Raw genomic sequence first — 22,382 nt, 5'->3', positions numbered from 1 at the left:
ATGAAATTTCAATCAGCAGTTTCCTCCGGCGATTGCAAAAACATTCTGTTGGTACCCACCTACATAGGCAGAAATGATGATCACGATAGAATAAGAGAAGTCAGGTCTTGCTCAGAAAAATTTGTGTGCTCGTTTCTCCCGCGCGCCGTTCGAGGGTGGAACGGTAGTGAGACAGCTTGAAGGTGATTCATTGAACCCTCTGCCAGGCACTTTATTGTGAATTGCAGAGTAACCACGTAGACATAGATGAAACTTCGTATGAAGAGGCTTTGAAGGCCCAACGGTACCGATCGACCGCTGGGTCATCCTCAGTCCACAGGCGTCACTGGATGCGGATATGGAGCGGCAGGTGGTCAAGGCACTGCTCTCCGAGCCGTTGTCAGTTTGAGAGACCGCAACCGTTAACTCCCCATCAAACAGCTCCTCAGTTTGCCTCACAAGAGCTGAGTGCACCTCGAGAGCCAATAACGCTCGGCAGACTGGACGGTTACCCATCCAAATCCTACCCAAGCCTGACAGCACTTAACTTCAGTGATCTGAGATGAACGGGTGTCATCAATGCATTAAGACCGTTATCCATTATAATAAGATACAGAGGCTAAATAAAGCACAAAACTAATTTTTGTATCCACAGAGACTCCTTGGTTAACAGTGTGAACTACACTTAAATAAAAAACATCATTACTGTTGGTGGGCTTCCTCAAAATCATCAGCAGCCCAAATAAGACATGATGTCCTATTCCACTCGTCCATGGTTTCATTTTAGACGAACACACACTAAAGGAAACATGTAGTGCCAACGTTTCTCTTCATCCACTATTTTACACCTGAAATACAATAACATAGAAGATGTAATCGAACACTCAGTCGAAGCAAATGTCACTACACCGCGAATATAACATAAGTAATCTTTTTTCTTACTCATTTGAGACTGATTTTCGTACGTGCTTTTTAACAGCTGATTGCAGGCTGGACCCTTATCACAATTTCGGTCAAAACAGTTCGAGAAGCGTTAATATAACAAATTTAGTATCTCATTTCTTAAGAAGTAAAGATCCTTGTTTGGTCAGAATATTGCAAATCCCACGATGAACACATGCAGGACATATTTGCCCATCATGTAATAGAAAAACGCTAATTAGGATACTCTCAGCCAGCGCTGCTAATTGCTTACACGTGACGCCAGATATTAATGAAAAAGTGTAATTGCAGGTAATTGTTATAGCTATAAACTAGAGGTAATATGAAAGCTTCGAGTATAGTCGCACGAAATTAACAGAATTTAATAAATTTCATATTCATAACGTTTTATAACACCCCCCCTCCCCCCCTGACCATGGACCTTGCCGTTGGTGGGCAGGCTTGCTTGCCTCAGCGATACAGATAGCAACACGTGCAACCACAATGGAGGGGTATCTGTTGAGAGGCCAGACAAACGTGTGGTTCCTGAAGAGGGGCAGCAGCCTTTTCAGTAGTTGCAGGGGCAACAGTCTGATCTGACCTTGTAACACTAACCAAAACGGCCTTGCTGTGCTGGTACTGCGAACGGAAATCAAATAGGAAACTAGAGGTTGTACAGAGTTTCAGGAAGAGCACAAGGGAACAATTGGCAGAAATGGAGGAAAGAAATACAGTAGAAGAAAAATGGGTAGCTTTGAAGGATGACGTAGTGAAGGCAGCAGAGGATCAAGTAGATAAAAAGACGAGGGCTAGTAGGAACCCTTGGGTAACAGAAGGAATATTGAATGTAATTGATGAAAGGAGAAAATATAAAAATGTAGTAAATAAGCAGGCAAAAAGGAATACAAACGTCTCAAAAATGAGATCGACAGGAAGTGCATAATGGCTAAGCAGGGATGGCGGGAGGACAAATGTAACTATGTAGAGAGTTATCTCACTAGGGGTCAGATAGATACTGCCTACAGGAAAATTAAAGAGACCGTTGGAGAAAAGAGAACCACTTGTATGAATATCAAGAGCTCAGATGGAAACCCAGTTCTAAGCAAAGAAGGGAAAGCAGAAAGGTGGAAGGAGTATATAGAGGGCCTATACAAGGGCGAACTACTTGAAGACAATATTATTGAAATGGAAGAGGATGTAGATGAAGACGAGATAAAATACTGCGTGAAGAGTTTGACAGAGCACTGAAAGGCCTAAGTCGAAACAAGGCCCCAGGAGTAGACAACATTCCATTAGAGCTACTGACAGTCTTGACAGAGCCAGTCCTGACAAAACTCTACAATCTGGTGAGCAAGATGTATGAAACAGGCGAAATACCCACAGACTTCAAGAAGAATATAATTCCAATCCCAAAGATAGCAGGTGTTGACAGATTTGAAAATTACCGAACAATCAGTTTAATAAGTCACGGCTGCAAAATACTAACGCGGATTCTTTACAGACGAATCGAAAAACTAGTAGAAGTGGACCTCGGGGAAGATCAGTTTGGATTCTGTAGAAATATCGGAATACGTGAGGCAATACTGACCCTATGACGTACCTTAGAAGCTAGATTAAAGAAAGGCAAACCTACATTTCTAGCATTTGTAGACTTAGAGAAAGCTTTTGACAATGTTGACTAGAATACTCTCTTTCAAATTCTCAAGGTGGCAGGGGTAAAATACAGGGATCGAAAGTCTATTTACAATTTGTACAGAAGCCAGATGGCAGTTATAAGAGTCGAGGGACATGAAAGGGAAGCAGTGGTTGGGAAGGCAGTGAGACTGTTGTAGCTTCTCCCCGATGTTATTCAATCTGTATATTGAGCAAGCAGTAAAGGAAACAAAAGAAAAATTCAGAGTAGGTATTAAAATCCATGGAGGAGAAATAAAAACTTTGAGGTTCGCCGATGACATTGTAATTCTGTCAGAGACAGCAAAGGTCTTGGAAGAGTAGTTGAACGGAATGGACAGTGTCTTGAAAGGAGGATATAAGATGAACATCAAGAAAACCAAAACGAGGATAATGGAATGTAGTCGAATTAAGTCGGGTGATGCTGAGGGAACTAGATTAGGAAATGAGACACTTACAGTAGTAAAGGAGTTTTGTTATTTGGGGAGCAAAATAACTGATGATGGTCGAAGTAGAAAGGATATAAAACGTAGAGTGGCAGTGGAAAGGAAAGCGTTTCTGAAGAAGAGAAGTTTGTTAACATCGAGTACAGATTTAAGTGCCAGGAAGTCGTTTCTGAAAGTATTTGTATGGAGTGTAGCCATGTATGGAAGTGAAACATGGAAGATAAATAGTTTGGACAAGAAGAGAATAGAAACTTTCGAAATGTGGTGCTACAGAAGAATACTGAAGATTAGATGGGTAGATCACATAACTAATGAGGAGGTATTGAATAGAATTGGGGAGAAGAGGAGCTTGTGGCACAACTTGACTAGAAGAAGGGATCAGTTGGTAGGACATGTTCTGAGACATCGAGGGATCACCAATTTAGTATTGGAGGGCAGCGTGGAGGGTAAAAATCGTAGAGGGAGACCAAGAGATGAATACAGTAAGCAGATTCAGAAGGATGTAGGTTGCAGTAGGTACTGGGAGACGAAGCAGCTTGCACATGATAGAGTAGCATTGAGAACTGCATCAAACCAGTCTCAGGACTGAAGACCACAACAACAACAACCATGTTTTATAGATGAAGAGTGTTAGAGTCGCTGTGAATCAGTTGCCTCACAAGTACTTGCAGTACACAAAGTTTTCAAAACCAGAAATGTTTTTAATTTGATAGTCGACCACATAAGGCACAATATACATGATATTGAAGAATTTCCAAGAGGCAAGAGAAGGTCTTCCCATGATGCGGTATTGTATCTGCATGCCATACAGTGTTTGATAATTTGTGTTTCGTCTTTTATTCAGTGACATACTTTTGCATACGTTTCAAAATTGCTGATTGAAAATTATCTTCATATGAAGAGCAGTCAGTAAAAAGATATTACTTTCTGTGGAACGCATTTCACTGATGTAATATTTCACAGGGCCGAGAAGTCGTCGAGATTATCATTTTCCAATCGAAACTGAGAAACAAGGTGGCAGAGCATAGTTAAAAATCATGAATGATTACTACGCAGAATACATTTTCACTCTGCAGTTGAGTGCACGCTGATCCTTGGAAGCAAGAAAATGAGTACTGATTAGTTTTCCTTTGAAGCATACGTCGCGACTTTGTAAGTGTGGTTTTTCAAAGATAATGCTTAGAACTTACGGTCACTGATCCAGACAGTGAGTTCTTTAATAAACAAAACGTTATTAGTGTATTACTCCCACAACGTTGTTTCGCTGTTCGAATAAAATTTATCCTGCTGCAGCGACCGTGGGTTTAAACAGTCGCATAGACCCTACCAGGGCCAAATGACGTACCAAGTTCCCTACGCCTATGCTGCTCACTTTCTCAAGTGGACGAAATCTGGATATCTGTCTCAGGTAGCATGGAGAACCACATTTCATTATCTGTTACATGCCGAAAGTGTAGTGGAACTAAATGTAGTACAGGAAAACAGTTTCCGCTCCAGAGAGTAGGGTGAAGCACAAAGGGTTGTCTCCAAAACACTGTTAGTACAATAATGTGCCCATAAAATATATACTCTATCCACAAGTCTTTAATATTACCTTATCAGTAATTGCAGCATGGGTTTCCCTGTAAATACTGTCGCTATGAGAAAGAGGAGGAGAATTCGTTTCGATGTTGATTTAACGAGCAACATTTCTCGGAGATATACAGCAGAAACAATAATCCTGTTACAGGTTTGGAGCTACAGTGGTGACTGGTACTATAGCGATACCTAGTTAACTGAACTTTTGAAAATGTCTCTCGAAACAAAAACGGAACAATGTTGTAAACTATTCACTGACCATGCTGTACTAATAGCGCTTTCCAAGTTGTTGGCGATATTAATTTGTGGTGAAATGACGTATTTTAAATGACAGGAGTGAAAACGATGAGTTGTTTGTCGACTAATTACTGCCTTAGATTATACTTAAGAAAGATATGTAAGATAAAACGGTACAGAGAAAATTAATAAGGCTGACACTTATTTGAAGGATATATGTGTATTTGGCGTTAAATGTGTGTACCGCAGGAGTAGAGAGAAGCGGCGTAGTTTCTTGTTAAGAGGCTTTGTCGAATGTTCTCTTGAAGGAACAACTGACTTAGTAGAAGTCTCTGTAGTATATAATATAAAACTAATCGACTGATCCACTGAGATATTCAGTTAGTTAATTCGAGGTAAGACTGTAAAAATTAAACTGGGTTGGGGTGATGTCATTGCAAATTAAGGTGGTCCTCCCGAATGTGAGACTTATCTGTTGACAACTGAGTCACCTTGCCCGGAAACTAATAGAATAGTTTCGAAGCTAACGTTAAAATGACGTAGATTTTAGATGGTGATATACAAAGAGTACTTTTTTAGAAAAAAGGCAAATCAGTTTTTAAAAATAGTGCATTCGCAAAAAACTTTGATCAGGTATGGATGCAAATTGTATTCATGTCATTTCGAGTTCTATGGCAAAAATAAATATTAGTTCGATGTTTATTAGCTTCTGAATGTAACATATGGTTTAAGAATTTTGATCACTGTATTTTTCTTCTCTGTACCACTACTGAACAACAGGAGAAATTGAAGATATTCAAAACAACATGTATAACTTGTTCCATAGTGCAAGTACACTTTTACAGCTTTTACAACTCTTTTGTGGGTGATGAAGCAGAAAACATTAAATTTAATACTATTCTCTGTTTGGTAATAGATCACATGAGACAAAAACAGTATATAAAACCGTATAAACACATTTATTCACATTTTTGTGAAACTTTCTTTGTACATGAGTGTCAATCGTATTTACAGAGAGATTTAGCCGGTGGGATAATCAGTAGTGGGCCTTGGCGTGTGGTGTGGAAAGAGCAGCATGAGCAGTCTTGAGGGGTGCACCATACACTCCAGCAGCAGCTGCTGGGGACAGTGGGTAGCCCGCCACACCTGGTACTGCACCTGCTGGAAGTAATAAGTCATGTTAGCAAGTGCATGACAGAATGCTGATATCAGATAATGACATATCACAGCCTGCTGAAAAGTTGTAATTGGCTTAGAAAGATACGGATCGCTGTTGCTCCAACTGTCAACAGCCAGTATCTAAGAAATATGGAGTAGATATTGTGTTTTCTTGCACTATTATAGATTATTACAAAAATGCTAATGCTCAACGAAACTACATGCTGTCTCTGATGAACTCGACGTTACTATTTCCCTGTTCTTGCAGTGCAGCCACACACCTATTTTTATTGGACTCAAATGATGAGGTTGGGACTTACCAGCAAGAGCAGCCCGAGCAGAGGCGGCGGCAGCGGCGGCCGCAGTGGCTGCAGCGGCAGCGGCAGCCGACCCAGGAGGAGCGGCACTCTTGGAGACCACGGCGTTGAACCCGACACCGGGTGCTGCCGTGTAGTCCACAGTGCGGACGCTGCCGTCGGGCTCGACCAGGCTGTAGCTGCCCTCCACCACGTCGCCACTGCGACTCTCCTGCTGCTGCTTGGCGTCGCCGGTCAGGGTGTCGCTGACGCTGTAGCTGAAGCTGTACTGCGGGTTGGGGTCGTAGTACGGGTCAGCCAGTTCGGCGGGCAGCCCACCGGCCAGGCGGCCCAGACCAGCGTAGCGTGCAGCGGCCAGACCAGCATAGCCAGGGGCGGCTCCAGCGTAGCCTGGAGCTACACCAGCATAGCCAGGGGCGACTCCAGCATAGGCCGGCAGACCAGCAGCTGGAAGCCTGGCGGCAGCCAGTCTCGCAGCAGCAGCTGCAGCTGCCGCAGCTGCAGCAGTGCCAGCACCTGCTCCAAGTGGAGAACCTGTGGAAAGTGTAGGTAATATGAGGTCTATGCAGTATTTCAACATTATTACAGTTTCCTAGTGTATCTCAGTCTTTTAAAGGACAAAAAGGTGCCACAAATTAAATAATAGTTTTATGAGGCTCCACACCCCGCGGAAGTATCTTTGAATTGGATGCCACTTTCACGACATATGTTGCACTAACCCAACCCAGTATTCCTTTGAGAGAAAGGTAATCTTTCGTTTAATGCAGAAACCAAGCCACTGGTGAATCTTTACTTCACTGAGATGTGATCTGACCTTTTGGTTTTATTGCATGTGCTTACCTATCTTTTAACGGAAATAATAAGAGTCGAAACGGTGAAAAGATGTTAGAAGTGTTTTCCAGTGTTTTCCATCCCATATTGTGAGTATTGATAAGATATGCTAGACTCCACAAGTTTGCCCCTACTTCTGTAGTCTCGTACTGTGTAGTCGTATTGCTGTATTGTGTACAGTAATTTGTCACTTAGTCACTGCTAACCAGGAAAGTATTTTTCATATTCTTGCAATCATGCAGTGCTGATATTTTCTTATGGATAACACAACATGATAAGCATGTGATACAGGATGGAGAGATTTGTAAACCACTTCAATGACACTATAGTGAAGAAAGAAGTTTATCATCCTATATTGTGCTACAGATCAACAGAGAGTAAGGTCAGTTCTTTAAAGCTGGACTGTACATCAAAACTTTACTGCTGAGTGTAAAACTAGGGAATAAATTTCTATCTTACCTGATCGCATACGTCTCATTTCACAGTGCAGTCTTTATTACTGCTACAGTCAGTTGTGAACTAGGGTAATGTACTTTTTATGTCCCAGTAGTCTCCAGGATATTATAATTTTATGTTTTTCGACAAAACGGAGCCTTTCATAGGTATGCCTAGTATTACAGGGATGGAAACTGACGTCTTTGAAGCTAATAGTGGGACAGCCGTACCTGCGAGTCCCAGACCCAGAGCCGATCCCCGCAGCGCAGGAGCCGCAGAGTAGGAGACGGCGGGCGCGCCCAGGTAGCCAGCGCTGGCTGCGCCCAGCAGCGCGCATGCGCACAGCAGCACCTGCAACACGCACAGTGATCCTTCAGAGCGACGAGTTTAGAGACAACACCAGTCTGTACATCAGTCAACTTAAAGTAAATGTGAGATTTTAGCTAACTATTTACGCTGAATTCAAAACTTTTCTTAGTTTTCTTCTATCTCGTGCAAGTGCTATAATGGAATGAAGATTATTTAATTTTTTGTTACACGAATTTTATTAGGTCAGCAAACTGAGAACATGAAAATGCCCTGCTCTTTGTATGAGTGAGGTAATGAGACAAAGTTAAAACATTGACATGTATAGATTTGGCCGAACTGGAGTTATTTTGTGCCTGGGAATAAGGGCTTCTTAAGCGAGCCGCTTGTAAACTATAAAAAATATAGCTACCACCACATATCTAATTGAGAGTGGTGAAGCATTTTGTAAGGCTTCTGCCGCAAGATGGAGTCTGCTTCAATCACATGTGTACCAAGTCTGAAGCTGGAGTTTTTGTTGGACCTCAAATTCACAAACTGATGAATGGTTACGTATTTGAAAATACAATGAAATTTAGAGAAGAAAATGCATTGAACACCTTCAAGTCTATTCCTAAAAACTTTGTACAGAATAAAAAAAAGTACTAATTACTGTGAAACTGTTGAAATTATGTTGGAAAATTTCAAGATGTTGGGTTTTAACATGAGTGCAAAAGTTCACTTCCTACACCTGGTATACTGATCACTTCCTGGAAAATCTTGGACATTATAGTGAATAACAAGGAGAATGCTGCCACCAACACACTAAGGGGAGGGAGGGAGGGAGAAGATGTCCCAAGGAAGATGAAATTAAAGTATGATGGCCGACAATTGTTGTATGCTGAAGAACTACAGTAAAGATAAAGGTTCTGTGAAGAAAACAAAAAAGAGAAAGGTCGAAAATTAAATGTATCCGAATATTCATCGTAACGTTGATAAGACAGCTGTTTATAGTACTGCCTAAAGTATTCCTTAGTATATCCCTAAAATAAAACAATGATTATAAAAATATAGATGTGGATTGAAATTTTATTTAATATTTTGTCCTTCAGTCTTTAAAATACGGGATCTTATTTTGCGAAAAATCCTGACTTCGTACAAGAAAATAAAAGTAATTTTCGGAATTAGCTTTACGAACTGATCCTAGAACAAGCTTTTTTAAGAAATCGTCTGCCAGAAATAACAAAAAACGGCTTTTATCTTCGATATTATCTACAGCCAAAAAGATCTTAAAATAAGTCAACTTCCTTGGAAAGTCGTACAGTCATCTTCTGCGAATGGTTATTTTACAAACTTTGAAAAGACACATTATATTTAGCTTCGTGCTATATAAACTGTTACGCCATTAATAAATGCTTAGCTTTCAGATTTTTTAAATTCTGAAATTTACGCAGACCAAAAGTGTTTCCAAGTAAGATGATGTGGTAGCTCGGCCACTAGAATTGTACTCTCGGGAAATATTTTTTTTTAATAAAAGTGTTCCATAAGCAGTTTATTAGTAATGCAGCTTATGAACATACAGAATCCATTTACATCATCTATAGAAAAAGAAAAGATTTTCGCTTATATGAATAAGAGCCTCTGCAACTCTGCGATCAAGTCCTACGTGCCGCTCATTGACTACTGACCACTGACTCATTCTCTGCTAGATCCATCATTATACGTCTGTGTGGAGAGGCATACCGGGAAACGCAGCTATTCCTTCCAGTAGCTCTTGAATTATCCTGTCGATGCTAAGTGTTTCTCAGTTTAGTGTCATACCGAGGAAAATTTCTTGTCAGTATCAGGAAACGAAGTGAAGTCCGTTGCATAGCAGATATACGATAAATACTTAGTTATAAATGTGGATGTTAAAAACAAACATCATGTCTCGAATCTTGACCAGAATCAGGCAAAAAGTACTTTCGGTGGATAAAAGTGTGTAATGACGCTAATAAAAGATCAGGTAAGAAAAATATCGTAAAATGAGGACTGGATAAAGCAGTTTGGTGCTAAGGATACTTAACTTTACCTCGTGAAGTTCTGAAATAGTTACAGGTAATCGCAGTAAGAGCGAAATCTCACGGATAGGAAGACTATTTGACTCTTAATGGGAGATACAGGTAAAATAAAAGCTGATTTCAATTATCTTTGATCACAGGGCATTAATACAAACAAACGTTAAAGGGAACCAAAAATCAACATTTTTCTTGATCACTATCTCCTTGTTGCAATGATGTCGCAACACATAAAAGAGAAAAAGCGTAAAAATTGTACACATAACGCAGACCACGAGGCTAAAAGCAAGCAAACGAGAGAAATACTGTATGAGGAAGACCGACTCTGACCTATGTGGATGGCAGGGATGGAAATAACTGTGACGAAAATTTATAGCGTGGAAAGCAAGCACGATCCTCTCTTTAGTAATCGTACTCACTGATGCTGGCCAAGGAGACGCACGCATTGAAAGAACTTTTGTGAAAAGGTCTTCAGTGACAGTTGTTAATATGGTGAGATGTCATATACATGAAAGGACTGTAGCCAGAGAAATTTAAAGAAGTAACAATGTTAGACGCAACTGAGCCTATGAATAACAGGCGAAACGAAAACAGTAAAGATGTAATAAGCAATAAGGTTAGTAGTAAGAAAGGTGCATGTGAGACATAGAGTCTCACAGTGTCTTTTCATAATTACTAATTCAGAGCAATCAAAAATATTAAAAGGTAAAACAAATTACTGGGCATTTACTTTGGATGAAGGGGGCTTTTTTGCTACATAGTGTCTTTCTTAATTAATGTAGAGGTATATTACTACTTTTGACTCCACTTTGAAAATTCCTGTAGGTCTGTTCTACACACATAATGCCAATTTTGTTGCAGCAGTCTTCAGGTTTCCAGGCCTTGCTGCTGGCTACCTTACCTGAAGAGCCATGCCTGTGTTGTTAGAGAGGCTTCTGGACGACTGACTCTGTGGTTTCCACCCGGCCCATTTATAGTGGTCCGCTGCCCCCTCCATCCCCAGGGGAGGCGCTAAGGACATCCCTGACTGGCAGAGCGAGCACCGGTGACGCAACCAGGGGAATCTGGTTCGCCGCGCCTGCCACGCCTGGAGATCTCTCCCGCGGCCTTCGCTTGTGACCCTCCCTAGTACTCTGGCCGGCAATGCCGAAAGAGGGAGGACCGCAGCGGTTATCTTCCTGTGAAATTATCTCTAATTCGTTGCACTACGGGCAAAACGCAGATGGTGTTAATTCCGGTCCTCGTAGATGGTGCGGCCGATTTGTATTTGGCTAAATCTCGAGCATCGGCCGTGTTGTTACTAGGCTGCTGTACACAAACGTGTTAAGTGTGACAACGTGAACGCTACGTCGACAAAAACATAAATGAAGTTGTATATTGAGATGGTCTAGCAGAACTCTGTAGGATTTAAGTATTGAGCTTAAACCGCTAGCAGCGCTGCATTTTCCCGCCCGACTCATCCTGAACAATTAGTATCTTTTTTATGATTATAATAATGTGTATCGTTAGTCCACAGATTTGACTAGATAAGGCACTTCAGCCTGCTGTTCGACTAGTCTATTCAAGGCTATCATTCAAATAACGATTGCGATGAGCTACGATTGACTTCTTCAGTATTCTTAATCGTAGACAAATATAAGTTCATTCCTGCTCTCGGCACGAAAAATAAACATTTTCTTTAAAGAGCAAAAGCCCTTGCTCCGAAATAGGTATAAAAGTTTTCTGTTCCCGTTTTTAGCCAATAATGCTGTAACTTCAAGTTTGTGTGTGTGTTTTTTTTTTTTTTTGCAATATGCCAATACTGATGGCAAATATTTTTCTGCAAATCCTTCCATAGTTACTCGTTTAGTCAGGGCGGTTCTTGATCAGTCAAGGAAACTCGCATAAATGATCTAAACATTTTTAAACAGAGGAAGGGAATTGACCTACATATTGCTGAAAGATTTTTAATACAAATGATTCAGACATGTATGTAATACCAGGAACATGATGCAATTAAAATAAATTTAAAAAAGAATTAAAATGCGATTCATTGTAACCTAGGAATTCTTACTTCATACATTTTGGCACCGACAGTCAAAGTGAATTTGATATACAACAAATTACAGTGCCTTGTTCAAAATCTAAAGAAGAGTCGTTATTCCCGTGCGAATTTAGACTATCGACAAAGAGCGCGTTTTAATTGATAATTTAATGAACTTCGAAATCCTTTTCTTTTCTTCAAACATATCTCCCTTAAGAGATTCTGAGCACTTAACCTGTACAGAAAAAGCCACAAACGCAATTTTGAAACATGTTTATCATAACTGCTACAGATATATGGGGCTGAAAGTACGTCAGACTGAGTTTCATCGAGTCTTGATGATCGAGCAGCTACCTGCATTACATAAACAATGAAGAACCAGAAGATATGGTCGAATGACAAAGTAATTTCTTACACGCACATACAATCTACGAATACGTAAATGACTGAAGCCGCAATTCTGTCACACTTAGAACTGCCACCAGAATGAATTAGTGTTGTTCGTTTTTAGTGTTATTACTAGGCCTGGTTGTGTAGGTAAGGGGCGTGAACAGTGTCAGATGTTGAGTGATCACTGTGAATGACACGGAGATGTGCGTACACGTTTTAGACAGCGTTATCAGCACCTGACAGACTTTGAAAGCGGCCTGGCCTCCTGTGGGTCTCCATTTTGCCAGCTGATTGAATCCTCCAATAGCCAGATTTGTGGGGCATTCTGATGTGACACTAGCCCGATGTTTGACTGAAAGTGAATGTGAGGGCAGGCATACTCGTCAGGATTCCAGTAGGTCATTTGTGACAGCCACAAGGGAGGACTTCTGTGTCGTGCACCAAACACTCTGTACCCACTTAACAACTGCACTTTCCATTCTAGAACAGGTGGTGTGGCGACTGCACACTCTAACCTCGTATACCAGTAACACAACTAGTTTGTAGTTGCAACACTTCTTTATTGATTACACATACACATGAATTCATCAGCAGTAATAATCAATTAACAACATTTGCATATCAAGGCCCTATCCACAATTAGTATTTACAATATTAACCGTCACACTTGTGACAATTGCCCCTTTACGTGCCGGTGACAACAGATAACCAAATGTTTACAATGTCGGCTATCGCCTTTCTCACTCAGTTTTACACTTACTGAAAAGGCAAAATCAATTTGATGCTATCTGACCTGAAGGGTACTATTAAGTGTTTTGCTTACACTTAGCATTCTACTACACTCGACATCCGGAAGATCCTAGGCTGTATGCAAAAATGTCAGTTTGATGAACATGTGATTGACGCGAGCAAACCTTAATCTATTACGATTTCACAAACACACGATCTAAAGGGTGAACTTATACTCAACTTTGGGCAGTAGGAAATCTTCTGCCTAAAACAAGCCTCTCGTTGAATGGAATAGAGAAATTGCGCGTTAACGGGGTCTGGACGTCCCTGAGTTCAAATCCTGAGATTTCCATCACACTGCAAGCTCGCGGGGCGAGGTTTGCTCGCGTCGACCACTAAACACGTTTCTGAAAACAGGAAAACATGAACGGCAGATACACTGTAGTATATACAAGTAACACAAGTATATATATAGAGAAACAATTCCTTAATATAAACATTACAAGTTAACCAATGAACAGAATTAAGAAGCTTGGTTTCCTTTGATAAAAAAAAAAATCTAGATACTACGTGAAAAGATGTGTCAGTCCACACCCAATGACGTAAGGTCCATCTTACAAGATAATCTGTCTTTGCTGAGTGGCTGACAGCACATAAATCAAAAGTGCAGTATCTAACGTGACAATTAACCTTCAGACAAGCAATAGAAAACTAATGTCACTTCTCGCATTCGGGAGGACGACGGTTCAATCCCGCGTCCGGCCATCCTGATTTAGGTTTTCCGTGATTTCCCTAAATCGCTCCAGGCAAATGCCGGGATGGTTCCTTTCAAAGGGCACGGCTGACTTCCTTCCCCGTCCTTCCCTAATGCGATGAGACCGATGACCTCGCTGTCTGGTCTCCTTCCCCGAAACAACCAACCAACCAACTAATGTCACTTCAGTAGGTCGCTAATGCAACAAGCACGGCCCCTATGGCCACAGACCAAAATACACACTACCTCTATCCGATCATAAAACACAATATGACCTATATTTACCATGGCCACTTGCCTTCCATACACACAAGAAATTATTAAGAAACAAAAACTACCACTAATTCGTAAAACCAAAAAATTCTAAATCTATAACTAAATTTAGAAATGACGTTCAAGTGAACCAGCTACCTTCAGCGTGCCACTAAGCACCAAATCCAAACTTACAAATGCGAGGCGCTACTTCTAGTCACTTTAGAAACATTATTTCATGGCCATTCCAGAACATAACTCGCCTCGCCACCACCGCAGTGAATGCTTTGCTGGTCACTGACACGAGCAACTGTAACAGTTAACAGTCCGTAAGTACACAATAACATTCTCTATATATAGAAGGAGGAACCCACCACGAAAGCTTGGCGATTAATCTTTTCTTCGTGTGAAGTTCACACGCCATCCATCCACATTGCTCTCGAGGTATTAGCAAATCCTGGTCGCCTCTGGCCAGCCGTGTCAATACAACTTTAATACTTTCCGGCAGCGGCCCATGCTTCTTCGTTGCTCCAACTCAACTGGTCCTCACGGCTTACTGCCGTGCCACGTGACACGGTGTCGCCGAGTTGGGGAGTTCCCACAACGACGATATCGAAAGCACGTCACGTCACGTCACGGACTGACTCGGCTCATGCGCGGACCCACTCTCATCGACTTGTGCACGCGCGCCACCATAAACAGCCTGCCTCAAAGACGCAAAGAGAACAAGGCACAGGGACAACGACCAAAGATGGAAGTAAGAATCGATATCACCTGGCACCAGAAACCCACTGGCTCAACTGGTAATAAACACCCCCCCCCCTCCCCCCAATTTTCTGTGTCATACACTGTGTTATCAAAAGTATCCCGGCACCTGGCTGGAAATGACCTACAAGTTCGTGGCACCCTCCATTGGTATTGCTCGAATTCAGTATTGTTTTAGCCTACCCTTAGCCTTGATGAGAGCTTCCACTCTCGCAGGCACACGTTCAATCAGGAGCTGGAAGGTTTCTTGGGGAATGGCAGCCCATTCTTTACGGAGTACTGCACTGAGGAGAGGTATCGATGTCGGTCGGTGAGGCCTGGCACGAAGTTGGCGTTCCAAAACATGCTAATGGTATTCTACAGGATTCAGGTCAGGACTCTGTGCAGGCCAGTCCATTCCATGGATGTGCGTTATGAACAGGTTCTGGATGGTGTTGAAAGATGCAGTCGCCATCCCCGAATTGCTCTTCAACAGTGGGAACAAGAAGGTGCTTAAGACATCAATGTAGGCCTGTGCTGTGCTGTGCCACGCAAAACAACAAGGGGTGCAAGCCCCCTCCATGACAAACACGACCACATCATATCAGCGCCTCCGAATTTTACTGTTGGCATTACACACGTTGGCAGATCACCGAGCATTCACCATATCCACCCCATTGCATCGGATCGACACGTTGTGTACCATGACTCGTCACTGCACACAACGTTTTTCCACTGTTCAGTCAACCAATATTTACCCTCCTTGCACCAAGCGAGGCGTTGTTTGGCATTTACCGGCGTGATGTGTGGCCTATGAGCAGCCGCTCGATCGTGAAATCCAAGTTTTCTAACATCTTGCCTAACTGTCATAGTACTTGCAGTGGATCCTTATGCAGTTTGCAATTCCTGTGTGATGGCCTGGATAGATGTCTGCTTATTAAACATTACGACCTTCTTCAACTGTTGGCGGTCTCTGTCGGTCAACAGACGAGGTCGCCCTGTAAGCTTTTGTGCTGTACGTGTCCGTTCACGCTTCCACGTCACTATCACATCGGAAACAGTGGACCTAACGATGTTAAGAGTGTGGAAATCTCGCGTAGAGACGTATGACACAAGTAACACCCAGTCACCTGAGCACGTTCGAAGACAATGAGTTCCGCGTAGCGCCGCATTCTGCTCTCTCACGATGTCTAATGACAACTGATATGGAGTACCTGGCAGCAGGTGGCAGCACAATGCACCTAATATGAACAACGTATGTTTCTGGGGGTGTCCGGATACTTTTGATCACATTGTGTATCCCACCCTTGGTCGGAGACTAGCAGCAGTTGCACTACGGTACTACAGTCCCATGTGTAGGCTGTCGTTAAGACCACAACACCACACACGTTTGGAGCGGTAGTGTGATCGCGGATCTGCACTACGCTGGAAGGTTGTCGTCGGTGAATATGGCAGTGACTAAATGTTTTGGAGAAGTACAGCTATGGTACTCCTGGCGTCATAGTATGGTGACTTGTCTGATACAACGCCCTCACTGCATATCGTGATTGAGGGAACTCTGACGGCACAATGGTATGTCACACACATTCTGCATCACAATATGTTATATCCCGTGTGACAATATCTTTGTGCCACTTTTCAACAGGAAAATGCTCGTCCACACATGGAACACGTCTCTATGAACTGTCTGTGCGATGGTGGGGCACTATTATAGCCAGAAAAATCCCCAGATCTGTAATCAATAGAACGTGTGTGGGACTGTTACCGAAAATATCAGGGATCAGATGCAATAGTTGTGGGCCAACGTGCCTCATGAGAAGATACAACGACATTCAGGATGGGGAGGGGAACGGGGGAAGGGGCCAAGTTCTTTGCAAGGTTGACGTGATTTTGTAATCAGTACTTTAACTTCACGTACCCTATCGATCGGTGAAGTTTCATTTTGTTTCCTTTTTCCCAACCTTTATTAGGCAGTGTACAGGTATCGATATAACCGTAAAAAGTGCTTCAGGCGTTATAATTTATTGCAGATATCAATCTAAGCGAAAGAAATGCATATTATTAACAACAGATGACGAACGCCCATTATACGTAAGACAGGCTTGGTTAATCCTGCGTCTGAACAGAACTTCTGATCATTTCGAACATACATCTACATATATGTATATTTATAATATTGTTGCAATTATTTTATTTTAAATGGTAACTGATGATAGCAGTTCTCTGAAGACAGCCATAGACGTCTAATATTACTAGTAGTTGTAGTAGTATTAATAGTAGAGTTATGGTCGAACGTAGATTCAGCCTCATCTCACGACAAGACACATTAAACCAGTGGCAACTCTCGCAGAATTCAGATCAGATACATAGGGGAAGGCGGGGCAAGATGGGGAAGCTAACTTTAAACCCTTACAAAATGGACAAAAACAAACAATTTCAAATAGGTCTGATTATCATTTGTTTGTTTAACAATTGAATTACAATAGCATGCAAAGAAACCTGCAAACTTGTTACATTTAGTTATAAATATCTCGATTTGAAACATAAATTACCAATTCCCCATCTTGCCCCATATGCGGGGTAAGATGGGGAACTAGCATTAATTCATGTCTAAAGCTTGAATAAGGACTCGAATAACGAAATCATGTGACGATAAGGTTTCGAAACATGGTTCTGCGAATTGTAGAATCAGGTATTACGTTTTATTTAGGCCTCTTACTCTCACATAGTAACCAAGTGTGGACAGCCTCGTCATCATCACTTTGTGTCCCTGCACAAGTGTCGTGGGCACCCCGACGCTGAAACACATATTTCTGTGGCACGTTGAACTGCCGAGCAGCCCTGAAAGAACCCATATGATCTTCCATAACAGCAATTACAGCGCCTTCCATTGACTACAACGACTAATATTGCCTAGATGTTTGTTGCTGATACTTGCGAACCATCTGAAATAAAACACGTGGAACGTACTATTGAGTCAGATCATTCCTGGTAATCTATATTATACAGTAAATACCATATTTCCAATAGTCAGTCGTTAAAGCATGGCAAGAATACTGACTTTGCACGTTTTGTGTATTTATTCACCATATAGCCTAAGGCATACTTTGTAATTAATTATGGAAGTGTTGGAATAACGAATACCATTCTGTTTACAATCGTATTCAACGTATAATGTACGTGTTCAAAACCCGCAGCGAGGTAAACACATGAGACGATAAGAACGTAATGGTTGGACAAATAGTAGGGACAAGACGGGGAAGTTCCCCATCTTGCCCCACCCCGCCTTGCCCCCTACCATTCTGTCAGGTTATGTTACGGCTACATGAACGCTGTGCAGTCAACATTGACTACTGACAGCAGTTTACTGTTAATAAGTGCTATATATACAGTCTGGGCAAACGTTCACGAAACACATGTTTTAGGGCCTCGAAAGGTGTAAAACATTGCAGATCAGTATAACAATTGTACGTACCTTGAAAAGCTCACAGAAACCGCCGCGAAACTAAGGTTCAGAAATGTCAACACACTGGGACCTGTGTATTGATGATGTTGACATAGCTATCCACAGATGGCAATAGAGTTGTAGCTTATAGCCCTTCCCCGTCTTACCCCACCTCCCCGTCTTGCCCCGCCTTCCCCTATATAAATAACACTCCAACAAATGAATCCTCGATACTCTACAGCAGAAAGTAATCAACAAACAAGCTTGTTACATACAGTCTTAACAGCCGGCCGGAGTGGCCGAGCGGTTCTAAGCGCTACAGTCTGGAACCGCGCGATGGCTACGGTCGCAGATTCGAATCCTGCCTCGGGCATGGATGTGTGTGATGTCCTTCGGTTGGTTAGGTTTAAATAGTTCTAAGTTCTAGGGGACTGATGACCGCAGCAGTTAAGTCCCACAGTGCTCAGAGCCATTTGAACCATTTACAGTCTTAACTTAATCCACTTTGCTCATTAGCGCAACTCATTTTTTCGGTTTTTCTTTCTATAACTTACAACTTCTTTCGTTTGTTTTCATACATAAAGAACGAGCCAAAACGTAATGATCATCCCCTTACCAACGTGTTGGCTCATCTTTGGGTCGTAATACTGTAACAATTCGGCGTTGCATGGGTATGACAACTTCTTCTTCATGTACGTACATACTCCGTAAACCACCGTACGGTGTATGGCGGAGGCTACCCTGTACCACTTCAAGGCACGTCCTTTCCTGTTCAATTCGCAAACAGAACGAGGGAAAAACCACTGCCTATATGCGTCCATATGAGCCAGAATTTCTCATATCTAATTGTAGTCGTCCTTACGCGAAATGCTTGTTACCGGCAGTAAAATCGTTCTGCAGTCAGCTTCAGATGGGAATTCTCTAAATTTTCTCAATATTTTTCCTCGAAAAGGACGTCACCTTCCCTCCAGCGACTCCCATTCGAGTCCCCGAAGCATCTCTGTAAAACTTGCCTGTGGTTCGAAGCTACCGCTAACAAATCTAACAGCCCCTATTTTAATAGCTTCGATGTCTCCGTTTAATCCAACCTGGTATAGATCCCAAACAGTCGAGGAGTACTCAAGAATAGCTCGATTTAGCTTCTTACTGATAAGCCAACACATTATGACCACAGACTTGTTATCGACACAAGCACCTCCAGACAATATCAGCGTCACGTGGAGAGGAATGACTGCTAGTCAGACAGACGCATGGTGCATGTAGCATCAGTGAGCGTGGTGTCAATGTGTAGAAAGGGAAATGCCCCAGATCTACCTGAGTATGACCGTGGGCAGATTGTATTGGCCTGGAGGTTCGGCACGAGCATTTCGGAAACTGCACAACTTGTAGATTGTCGAGGAGTTCTGTGGTGTCTTCAACATGTGGCGAAACCAAGTTGAAACCAGGTCCAGACATCGTGGGGTTGGGCGGCCAGCGCTCACTTCTGATGTCGGACGTTGTAGGCTGGGCAGACTGGTGTAACAGGACAGGCAGCGAACTGTGACAGAACTAACATCAGACTTTAATGTTGGGCAGAGTACAAATATGTCTGAAGAGTCAGTGCACCGAACACTGCTAACGACGGGCCTCTGCAGCCGACGACCCATGTATGCGTCAATGTTAACACCACGACATCGGCAACTATGACTGAAATGGGCATGTGGCCATCGCTACTGGGCGTTAGCGTAACTGCAGAGGATTGCATGGCCTAACGAATATCGATACCTTCTTCATGACGCCTATGGAAGAGCGCGAATTTCTCGCCTTCCGGGGAAACAGCTTCATGATCTGTGCAGCTGGGTGGAGATAAGCTTGCGGCGCCTCCATTATGCTCTGGGGAACATTCGCATGGGCATCCATGGGTCCAATATGCAATACACCGCGGCGACCAAGGAGGTCATACACTGATTGCAGACCACGTACACCCCTTCGTAACGATCGTGTTTCCCGACGGCAGTGGCATTTTTCAGCAAGATAATACGCCATGTCACAAGGCCAGTAGTGTGATAGAGTGGTTCGACGAACGCAGTGTCGAGTTCCAGTCATGTGCTGGTCCCAACTCGCCATAACTGGACCCGATCGAAAACATCTGGGATGTGATTGAACGTGGCGTCAGAGTTCATCGCTCCTCTCCCCAGAATTGACGGGAATTAGGTGACTTGTGTGTGCAGATGTGGTTCCAGCTCCATTCAGCGATCTACCAAGGTTTCATTGCTTTCATGTCACGACGCGTAGTCGCTGTTGTCGGTGCCGAAGTTGGACATATCGGCCATTAGGTAGGTGGTCATAATGTTCTAGCTGATGATTGTATATGCGATGAACCCCTCTTTCCCAAACATCTCCCAATAAGTCGACCTTTCTCCTTCTCTACTGCAATCCTCATATTCTCGTTCCATTTCACATTGCCTTGCAACGTTATGAAACATACACTCCTGGAAATGGAAAAAAGAACACATTGACACCGGTGTGTCAGACCCACCATACTTGCTCCGGACACTGCGAGAGGGCTGTACAAGCAATGATCACACGCACGGCACAGCGGACACACCAGGAACCGCGGTGTTGGCCGTCGAATGGCGCTAGCTGCGCAGCATTTGTGCACCGCCGCCGTCAGTGTCAGCCAGTTTGCCGTGGCATACGGAGCTCCATCGCAGTCTTTAACACTGGTAGCATGCCGCGACAGCGTGGACGTGAACCGTATGTGCAGTTGACGGACTTTGAGCGAAGGCGTATAGTGGGCATGCGGGAGGCCGGGTGGACGTACCGCCGAATTGCTCAACACGTGGGGCGTGAGGTCTCCACAGTACATCGATGTTGTCGCCAGTGGTCGGCGGAAGGTGCACGTGCCCGTCGACCTGGGACCGGACCGCAGCGACGCACGGATGCACGCCAAGACCGTAGGATCCTACGCAGTGCCGTAGGGGACCGCACCGCCACTTCCCAGCAAATTAGGGACACTGTTGCTCCTGGGGTATCGGCGAGGGCCATTCGCAACCGTCTCCATGAAGCTGGGCTACGGTCCCGCACACCGTTAGGCCGTCTTCCGCTCACGCCCCAACATCGTGCAGCCCGCCTCCAGTGGTGTCGCGACGGGCGTGAATGGAGGGACGAATGGAGACGTGTCGTCTTCAGCGATGAGAGTCGCTTCTGCCTTGGTGCCAATGATGGTCGTATGCGTGTTTGGCGCCGTGCAGGTGAGCGCCACAATCAGGACTGCATACGACCGAGGCACACAGGGCCAACACCCGGCATCATGGTGTGGGGAGCGATCTCCTACACTGGCCGTACACCACTGGTGATCGTCGAGGGGACACTGAATAGTGCACGGTACATCCAAACCGTCATCGAACCCATCGTTATCCCATTCCTAGACCGGCAAGGGAACTTGCTGTTCCAACAGGACAATGCACGTCCGCATGTATCCCGTGCCACCCAACGTGCTCTAGAAGGTGTAAGTCAACTACCCTGTCCAGCAAGATCTCCGGATCTGTCCCCCATTGAGCATGTTTGGGACTGGATGAAGCGTCGTCTCACGCGGTCTGCACGTCCAGCACGAACGCTGGTCCAACTGAGGCGCCAGGTGGAAATGGCATGGCAAGCCGTTCCACAGGACTACATCCAGCATCTCTACGATCGTCTCCATGGGAGAATAGCAGCCTGCATTGCTGCGAAAGGTGGATATACACTGTACTAGTGCCGACATTGTGCATGCTCTGTTGCCTGTGTCTATGTGCCTGTGGTTGTGTCAGTGTGATCATGTGATGTATCTGACCCCAGGAATGTGTCAATAAAGTTTCCCCTTCCTGGTACAATGAATTCACGGTGTTCTTATTTCAATTTCCAGGAGTGTATTTGAACGATGTGAACGTGTCAATAAGGAGATTACTAATGTTGTATCTGAACATTACTAGTTCGCTTTTCCTACTTATCCGCAATAGCTTACATTTTTCTACATTTAGAGCTAGCTGCCAATCCTCACACCAACTAGAAACTTAATGTATGTCATCTTGTATCCTCCACGTACGTGCAGCTTCGACGACACGGCATCGTCAACAAACAACCGCAAATTGCTTGCCATCCTGTCCGCCAGA

General features: G+C 43.5%; 1 protein-coding gene across 2 annotated transcripts; it reads right to left on the bottom strand.

The window, feature by feature from the left end:
* Nucleotides 1-5,772: 5,772 nt before the first annotated feature.
* LOC124794761 (cuticle protein 21-like) lies at nucleotides 5,773-10,849 on the bottom strand. 2 transcript variants are annotated; one of them, XM_047258382.1, is made up of 4 exons: nucleotides 10,817-10,849; nucleotides 7,804-7,924; nucleotides 6,311-6,841; nucleotides 5,773-5,993 (listed from the first exon to the last, which is right to left on the bottom strand). In XM_047258382.1, exons 1-4 carry the CDS (start codon nucleotides 10,826-10,828, stop codon nucleotides 5,869-5,871), a joined length of 789 nt encoding a protein of 262 aa, XP_047114338.1. In that variant the 5' UTR covers nucleotides 10,829-10,849; the 3' UTR covers nucleotides 5,773-5,868. The 2 variants fall into 2 exon arrangements, with proteins under 2 accessions (XP_047114338.1, XP_047114346.1); XM_047258390.1 differs by having other exon boundaries at nucleotides 5,773-5,990.
* Between the last annotated feature and the right edge of the window lie 11,533 nt (nucleotides 10,850-22,382).

Source organism: Schistocerca piceifrons, chromosome 1 (genome assembly GCF_021461385.2).
Source record: "Schistocerca piceifrons isolate TAMUIC-IGC-003096 chromosome 1, iqSchPice1.1, whole genome shotgun sequence".
In the NCBI taxonomy this organism is placed as follows: domain Eukaryota; kingdom Metazoa; phylum Arthropoda; class Insecta; order Orthoptera; family Acrididae; genus Schistocerca; species Schistocerca piceifrons.
This window is presented reverse-complemented; position numbering and strand designations above follow the sequence as displayed.

Excerpts from the sequence above, each read along its gene's own strand:
- LOC124794761 (XM_047258382.1), bottom strand. Across the intron at positions 6,842-7,803 it reads TCTGGGTCTGGGACTCGCAG|GTTCTCCACTTGGAGCAGGT; the intron begins GTACGGCTGTCC and ends CACTTTCCACAG. Across the intron at positions 5,994-6,310 it reads TGCTCGGGCTGCTCTTGCTG|CAGGTGCAGTACCAGGTGTG; the intron begins GTAAGTCCCAAC and ends TATTACTTCCAG.